General features: G+C 42.2%; 1 protein-coding gene across 1 annotated transcript in view; it reads right to left on the minus strand.

Moving 5' to 3' along the window:
- Positions 1-2,710: 2,710 nt before the first annotated feature.
- Positions 2,711-8,986, minus strand: part of sdhaf3 (succinate dehydrogenase complex assembly factor 3) — a 41,660-nt gene continuing 35,384 nt past the window's right edge. Inside the window, exon 2 of the mRNA XM_084312767.1 lies at positions 2,711-4,454. Within this exon, the coding sequence (XP_084168893.1) occupies positions 4,260-4,454 (195 nt within the window). The 3' untranslated portion in view covers positions 2,711-4,259. The remainder of the gene's footprint in view (positions 4,455-8,986) is intronic.

Consider the following 8,986-nt stretch of genomic DNA (forward strand, 5'->3'; position numbering starts at 1 on the left):
GGTAAGTGCGCAGCGACCAGGAAGGCGATTGGTAATTGGCATAACGACTAACATTGGGATGGGAGAAAATCGGAGGAAAAGAAGGGGGAAAAAGATTAAAAAAAAAAAAAAAAAAAAAAAAAAAAGCTCTTCATGGGGACTAGGTGTATAAATGTGTATAGGGTGTAGACAAAACAGTATCATGGACAATTTGACTTAATGCCAATCTATGTTGCACATAATCTTACACATATCCCAGAACTGTACATGGTTTTGCACATGCATACATTTGATTTGTAGTAGTATTCATGAGAGTTAAATACTACATAGTCTGTCACTAGAGCACCACCTAAAAACAATGTGGTGTGTTTACCAACGCTTTACCACGGAACATAGATCAGAAAAAACTGTCTAGGCCAGGGGTGGCCAACCCGAGGCTTGCGAGCCGCATGCAGCTCTTTGCCCGCCAATGTGTGGCTCCTCCATCCATTAAAAAAAATTATATATATTTTTTTATTTTAATGTCATTTAACACTTTAATCGCCATGGGTTAAATTCATAATTTACCATCCCTCGCCAGCTCTATTTGTCTATGGAGAAGTTCCCCTTCTTTGCAGGGCTATAACTTTTTAAATTCTATTGCTAAATTGCCATTATTATAGCCCATTCAATATATATGTATTGTTCAGGGTGTAGCAACGTTAAACTTTTTCATTCACATATTCATACTAAAATATGGTCTAAAGTATAAGTATGTTTTTATCGTTTTCTGCAGCTTTCTTCAGAACGTGATTTATAGCCCTAAATGCATTATATTGATGATCAAATACAGTTTGGTAGGAATCTGTGCGAGATAAAAAATGTCAACTGGTTCTAGAAGTTTCTACGCATCATCTGATGATGACCGGATGGGCGGGGGATCGTTTAAAATTCCGTGGGCAGCGTTAGATGATTCATCCAGAGTGGGTCATATGTTCATCATAGCAGTTTATATGGAACACGTTAGAATATAACGCTGAATCTTACCGTGGCTTCCTCGCGCCGCTGGCAGATGAGCGTGGAACAGAATTTTTTCTATTATGGCCCGATCCATTTCCAGGTTGTATAATAGTATATACACGTCCAAATCATGTTGTTTTTTCGAGTTATTTGCACCGATCGATGTTCACTGTGTCAATACGGAGTCTCTCTAACGATAGCGAGTGCCCGGACCACATATGGATGAGCACTACCGGTTCAAAGGTTCATTTCCGGTTGGCGATCTGCCGATCGGCCACCAGATGGCGCTCTTGAACCGCTAGAGAGTTGAGTGGAGCTTTGCAGTGTGTCTCAGGGCTCTGGAAAGGAAATATGATTTCGATGACAGATTTTTGAAATATTGGGCGTCTTCGGCAGAATGAGCATGGCTAGGAATGACGTGTAAACTCGTCCACGGCGATCATAGTGTTAAGATGTAGGATAAACATTTACACTTTTTTTTTTAATGGTTCATTTGCATATCTTGGCATCTTTGACTGAATAAAACCATGCTAAAATGTACCAGACCTGAAAAATCTAAGCAAATGAACAAAGGGAAGATGATTAAACAGAAGGTTTTGTAGATACAGTACTGAATTCTGCCACCCGTCCCGGACACATGCAATTTGAAATATGATTATAGAATAACAGGCCTATAAATTACCTTATTAAGGCCAAGTCGCACATCTATGGATCGGGCCAAATCTCCCCTTTCCAATGGCAGAGTTCAATCTGAATTTAGTATCACAAGGCGTGATTCACAAGTACAGTTAAATCTTTATAATGTAAATTTCTCCACAGTTTTTCATCAGATTGCAACGCAGTTTTTTGCTAGACGTTCACAGAAAGGTAGAGAAACTAACTGTGTTCTGTATTATGGCAATAACGTTCAGGTTTGTGGGAGATAATCCCGAAAAATAAGAGAAATAAAAAAGTTTATCCAGAAGTCAGATGATCGACAGGGGCTGGTGTGAGCTGGGTAGTGTAGTTTTTCGAAATTCGAAAGCCCATCAAAAGCCCTGGGTCTCTTCCTTCAAAAGACTACACTCACTTTTGGCTGTGCCACTTCCTCCCGTCAATATGCGCTGGTTTCCTCAATGCCTTGAGATTTCTATAATCATATATTTCACTAATAACAGTTACAAACGTAATGCTGAAAATATACACTTTGACTGCCGTTTTGACAAGAGTTAGGTTATTTACTCTTGGCTACATTTGAAAAGAAAACGCAACATTAATTCATACATTCTGTAGAGATGGATTTATAGCCTGATGTCATTTGCGGTCCAGTACCGGACCGCTCTGGCTTAAGAAGTTAACCCTGTGAGGCCCAAATAAAAAAGACATTAGCAACTTCAGAGGCCATTGGGTGGGACCTATAAACACATGAAGGGTGCTGTGACTGAATAAAAGGTTGAGAAACGCTGGTATATATGGTGTGGCTCTTTGTGGTACCACAGTCATTTTTGTGGCTCTTAGTCTCTGACTGGTTGGCCACCCCTGGTCTAGGCATTGTAGATAAAAAAAAAAATAAAAATAAAAAGATCCAGCAATATCATATCAAACCTACTACCACTGAGATGTTGTCAGAAAAGAGAAAGTTGACAAGCAAACAAGATGCTATGAAGAAAACATTTATTCTGACACTTTCAACTGACTAAAGAAAAGCAGTTTATTCATTTCCCTCGGTTCTCCTTAGCTCACCATACCCCTTTACAGCATCGCTGACCTTTAATAATGACGGCGTGCGTCTCCGTTCCACCCCTCTGTGGCTTACTGAATGGCACATTCTGACCCCGACTCCAAGGGCTTTCGCCTGTCATTATGCGAGTGAACACTGCTGTTTGCGTACTGTAGGGGCCGGTCAATAGGAGCTGTGCATTTTTTAAACAGATTCCAATTGATCAGTGAGTAAAGCTATGGGGGAAACGTTCCTCAAAGTAAATTCCGCTCACACGAGGCAGAAGATGAAGCCGTAGCGGAGCCATTGATTCCTGCCTTTGTTCCAGCTCCCTTTACGGCGGCGGGGGGCCGGGTGGGTGGATTTCCAGACACGACCCAGCTTTATCGCTCCTCTCGGAGGTGCAGCGAGAGGGAGGGTGGGAGATTAGCCTCTGCGCCACTCCTAATCCCGGGGGATACACACCTTTTTTCTCTCACCCGTCAGAACCGATCTGGGCCAGGTGACGTGCCCTTCTTCTGGCTGGGCCCGTATTGATCCCTTTGTGTGATGTGAAATCTTGTTAACAGGTGCCTTGCTGTCGTCTCCTCTGGATGCGAGATGTGTGACCCCTCTTGGCTCTGAAACGTGCCGGCGGTGTGAGCGCTGGACAGTTTCTCGCTGCACAGAGGGAGGAGCTCGTTTCTGTGAGCAGTCACACTTAGTGTTTTTTTCTGTATCATATGGGAAGGAAAATATAAAAGAAGGAGCACAGAACAAGTGTATAAATGTAAAAGGGCAACTAATATGCAATCTAGCAGAACAGAACGGGAGAAACGTAATTTTGTGGCTCATAGGCTGTTGCTAGGTTATCGCCGGCCTGACTGAGTGTGAAACTTTCCCTGGTACTCCTGCAATTCATGCCTGAAAAGTATTCGTTTACGGGATAATAATTGTGAGGCATAACCCCATGAGAGACATTTCCCCTTAATCTTAAAAAGGCTATGAGGGGTGATGCAAGCACCCTCCCCCAACCTCTCAGTATCTCTCTTCCTCACAGTTCATCCGGCTCTATGAGTCTGAAGAGCCGTTCCACATTTCCACTCTGGATAATGAGGGTTACACCCCAAACAATGGCAGGATCATCAGTGAGGCTGAAGGAGGCGTTATTGATTTGAATGTTTTGTGCGTCTGTGGAGAGCGGATGGTGTTAACAAGGGGATGTGCTCCGTTTCTTTAGGTATCATGCAAAAAGTTGACAAAAAGGAAACTAATTACCGTCACCTTAATACATCATGCGGTTCCTCTCGTGCGTGAGGAGCCACTTCCATCCTCGCAGATATGGCGTGAGACAACAAGAGACAACGACAGGAACACAAGAGATATTACACTGCACTTTAATATAATGTATAATATAAGTATTCTTAAAAGCCTGCAGGCTACTCTGGTCTGGAGCACAGCTCTCTTCTGCTCATAAAGCTGAGTGTCTCTATTCACTGAATCACAATCACTGTCCCTTTTCCTGAACAATATCCTCCTCCTTCATCGTCCTCCATCCGTTAAGGTTTTTTAGTTTTCCGAACGTGGGCCAGGCCACCGTTTCTCACTTGTCGTCCTCTCGGATGTCAAACTGCCGGTTGGGTTTGGTGGACTCCAGCATGAGCTCGTACAGCTGGCCGATCTGCTGGTCTTGGAAGTCTTTGAGCTTGCCTGCGGGCAGGTCGGCCCCGAAGTTCATCCTCTTTACGCGGTCCCCCGCCGACAGTAGCACCTGGGTCTGCAGGGTGTCCTTGTAGTTCTGCGGAGTGAGGGGAGATGGGGGGCACAGACCAGTTTAGACACAGACAAAAAACATTGCCCTGAGCGACCCCCCCCCCCTCCATATTTCGATTAGAAAATACAGATTAACCTTTTCTTTAGAGGTCGTTTTTCTGTTGACATGAAGTGATCTAGGGTGTCAGTGTTTCAGTGGCAATTTCATAAAATATCTACTTAAAAAGACGCAAACTCTCAAATAAATGTAAGAATTTTTACTTCCTTAACTCAATGGACGCCACGCAGTTGAGCATCGTTTGTACTTATTACGCCGGCACTCTAAAATATAGGAATACGTGACAGTGCTTGCAGGGCTATAAAATATTCTATATTATAGCTATGGATACAATACTATGGCCCATTTGACATCGACTATCTATCGTTCAATATGTGTTAAAGAAATAATTTATTCATCCATACATTCCCGTTTTATACCGTAAAAAACTATATACTTATAAAATGTATAAAAAACGTTGCCGTTTCTCGCCTGTACACGCTACTATTTCGAAATCACATCTATATTATTGGTATTATGTTTCATCATGAATGCATGAAAGGGTGTAGTTTTTGATGCTTTGATCGTCATCAACGGCACACATTGTGGAGTAACGTTACACACATATCTTGTGATCGAAGTGAATGGATCACAGCAGGATTGATACCATATAGGCCTTACCTTCACTAGGATCTACTGCAAAAAGAATATTCCAATTATCTGATTGCGAGTCCCAGTATTGGTGTCGATCGTGTCGCCAACATAATCCACCACACATCATGCACCGGGAGCATTTCAAGCTTCTCAATCCAATCGGGACAACCGCTCCCCTTGCCCGACAAATAAAAATCCGACCGGAGACTTTTGATCGACGCACAGGCCAAGATATGTTTCAAAGGGTGCTCGATACTGCCACCTGGGTGGATGCGGCCGGTATTGCACTTTGGTATTCTCAAGATGATTCCCCATGTTGACCCTGAGTCCGTGTGCCTGTAATGAATGGAAATATTGAATAAAATAAATAACGCTGAAAACCTGACTATACTCAGGTCTGGCGCTGAACGGTTGGCGAGTTAACCGACTTTACTTGGGTCTCGGGCCTGGCGCTGATTGAGTTAATACATAACCTTTCAATTCACAAACCCCCACACACACACACTCATCCAAAGATCTCAAGACAATTTGAGGCAAAATAATTAAGAGAAAGAAAGAACGAAAGAAATGAATGGAAATAAATAAATCCCCTATGATCCGATAATCCTACTGGATTAACCAAAGCAAATGCCAACCCCCCCACCATTTCCTGTGCCAAATGAGGTGCAAATGCATGTTGGAACAAGGCTACAAACAAAGTGGTGGGAATCGCAGATTCCATTAAGGAGGTATTAACGAGGCCCTGAGGAAAATGGGCTGGGAACCGCTGTGTTAGAAGACTATAAAAAGGTGTCAGATTTACCATATCGTCTTCTAGTTTTCTATCTCAGTGCTCCTCAGATAATCATAACACCATCTGATCATGATCATGACCTCATTCTCTCGTGGGAAAACCAAACTGGTGTGATAGTTGGGAACCAAAAAAAATGGCTGGGTGACTGCTGTGGGAAGAAACCGGTCTTCTCACACTAAATGACAGGCACTCACTGTTAGAATTAGACTGTAGGGTCATCATAGCCTTTTGCTCTTTAGCATATTATGGTATGCATGCATCGACTCACAGCACGGGCATCAGCCCAAGACCTTGCTGTACACATACAAGACGGGTGACAAATTAAAGGAAAAACCAACATCAAGCGTTGGCCGTTGGGCCACCATGAGCCGCCAGAGCAGCTTCAATGTTATAGATTCTACACATTTCTAGAACTCTAGTGGAGGAATGGAACACCATTCTTCCAAACGATATTCCCTCATCATCAAACCTCCAATAGGTGTTCAACTGGGTTGAGATCTGGTGACTGTGAAGGCCATAGCATGTTATTCACATTATTTTCATACTCTTCAAACACCTCGTGCCCTGTGAAAGGGGGCATTGTCATCCTCGAAGAGACCACCCCTATCAGGATTCAAAGTCACTTAAGGAAAACTCCAACATTTTGGGAAATTAGCTTATTTAACATCTTCCCTGGAGTTAGACAAGAAGATACATACCTTTTTTGTCTCTGTGCGTGCATTTAGCTTTGGGAACAGTCGCTCCGTTAGCATTGCTTAGCTTCATCACTGGAAGTGAGGCAGGACAGTAGCCTGACATTCCCTACAGGTTTGTTGATATTCTCATTCCTTCAAAGGATCCGAACCGATTGAAGTTTATGGATACCATGACTTAAAATCCTCTTACCTTGACGATTAAAAGCCTCCCCAATTTAGAAAATAGTAATCCAATGGCTGGTATTGATAATATACTACTAACTACTGGACGCTCGGAGCTAACCGGAGCTAACACAGAACAGGATGGTAAAGCAAATATAATGACTTCCTTTCTGGGGTTTTCAAAATAAAAGTGCAACGTTTATAGCAGCGGAAAACGTTTATTTTGTACATTATCTAACGTTAACACGAACCTAAACTAACGTTACAACTAACCTAAAGTTAGTTTAAGTTCGTGTTAACGTTAGATAATGTACAAAATAAACATTTTCCGCTGCTATAAACATCGCACTTTTATTTTGAAAACCCCAGAAAGGAAGTCATTATATTTGCTTTACCATCCTGTTCTGTGTTAGCTCCGGTTAGCTCCGAGCGTCCAGTAGTTAGTAGTATATTATCAATACCAGCCATTGGATTACTGTTTTCTAAATTGGGGAGGCTTTTAATCGTCAAGGTAAGAGGATTTTAAGTCATGGTATCCATAAACTTCAATCGGTTCGGATCCTTTGAAGGAATGAGAATATCAACAAACCTGTAGGGAACGTCAGGCTACTGTCCTGCCTCACTTCCAGTGATGAAGCTAAGCTATGCTAACAGAGCGACTGTTCCCAAAGCTAAATGCACGCACAGAGACAAAAAAAGGTATGTATCTTCTTGTCTAACTCCAGGGAAGATAAGCTAATTTCCCAAAATGTTGGAGTTTTCCTTTAAATCTTTTCCTCTTTGCCATATTGATCCAAAGTTAAGGTCAAATGGGCCTGCTCAGCATTTTTATACATGATGCCACAGAGCATGATAGACTCATTCATTCAGGGTTTTCCTATAATTTGTTGCCTGTCTGTAGGTGCCTCCTTCTCCTTCTTCTTCATCATCGGACCATGAAATTCATCTCAATTGACTCAACCCATTAGTGCTAAGTCAAATCTGTCAATGCCAGCTATGAATCATCCTCGATCATGCACGAAGACGTCCATGGGCTGGACGAAGAAAAAAGCATCTTGGGTTTAAGGACCCGCTTCAGTTGAAGCAATGACAAGCCATTTGTCTGAAAGGCTTTCTCTTGTACATAATATAATTATTTTGAGTTTGAGCCAAGAGGTAATATTTTCTCGGAGGCAGAGAAGTACGGGCTTCAACCAATGCAAGCACTCCAGACGAGATAATAATAAAAAAAAATTAAAAACATCCTCTCATTCACTTGACTTTTCCTGTGAACTCCTCCAATTGTTCTCTCAGCATTATTCTGGGGTATAGGCTAGTGAATGTGCTCTATGGAGCCGCCAGCCTCATCAAGTGTTGGTCGTCTGCCTTGTGTTGGCTTTGTGTCCATATTGCATCTTTTTTCCACTGCTTATGTGGCAGCATGCAGACACCTAGCTGGTTCCGGGCTGTATCTGTACGCTACGTTTTACTTGCCGTAACACAGCTGGGCAAATTAACATAGACTGAAATTAACTTTTGATCTCCCAGGCGACGGTACGTAATGAACATTTATTTTACTTAATCTGAGGTAGGGTTGTCACAGTGATGTTTACCATGACTACTAGCCTTACTTTGATCTTTAACGTTATGTGGCTGCAGCCTTATTTAGCGCATCGCACAAACATACTGTTGCTGGTCTGGACTGGTCCTCTTGAGTTCCTCTGCAGTCGAGCTTTCGCTGCTGCAGGGTTTAATCCGAATCCTTTGCTATCGTTGTGTAACATGTTGTGTCACTTCTAGAGCCTTCTTTCTCTCCTTCACGTGAAGTTAAAACTAAGTGAAAGTGAAACCTAAAAGTAGTTTTACGCTTGATAACATGTTTAGCACCCTTGGTCGTGCTACTGAAACAGTAAAGGAAAGAGGGATAATAGCAAGGTTTACAAAGTACTTAGAACTTAGTGCTTAGAAAGAACATAAGAGATACAGATACCTCTTAACAAGCGGGCAGAAAAGTGGCGATTTTTGAACTTGAACTTGAGGACTGCATACTTTTTTTGCAAACCAAAACAACATACTTTATACTTATAGCACATGCATGAGCCTGGTCTCTTTTGAAAGATGACATTCTGAAGTTTCTGATTCCAGAAAAAAAATGTAGTGCTAAAGTAATAGTTACATAGGTCTGAACTTGAGTTGTAAAAAAACTTGTTACTCAAGTTTTTCTGTAGTAGTTAGTA

This window comes from Notolepis coatsorum (genome assembly GCF_963971535.1).
Source record: "Notolepis coatsorum genome assembly, chromosome: 4".
NCBI classification, from domain to species: Eukaryota; Metazoa; Chordata; class Actinopteri; order Aulopiformes; family Paralepididae; genus Notolepis; species Notolepis coatsorum.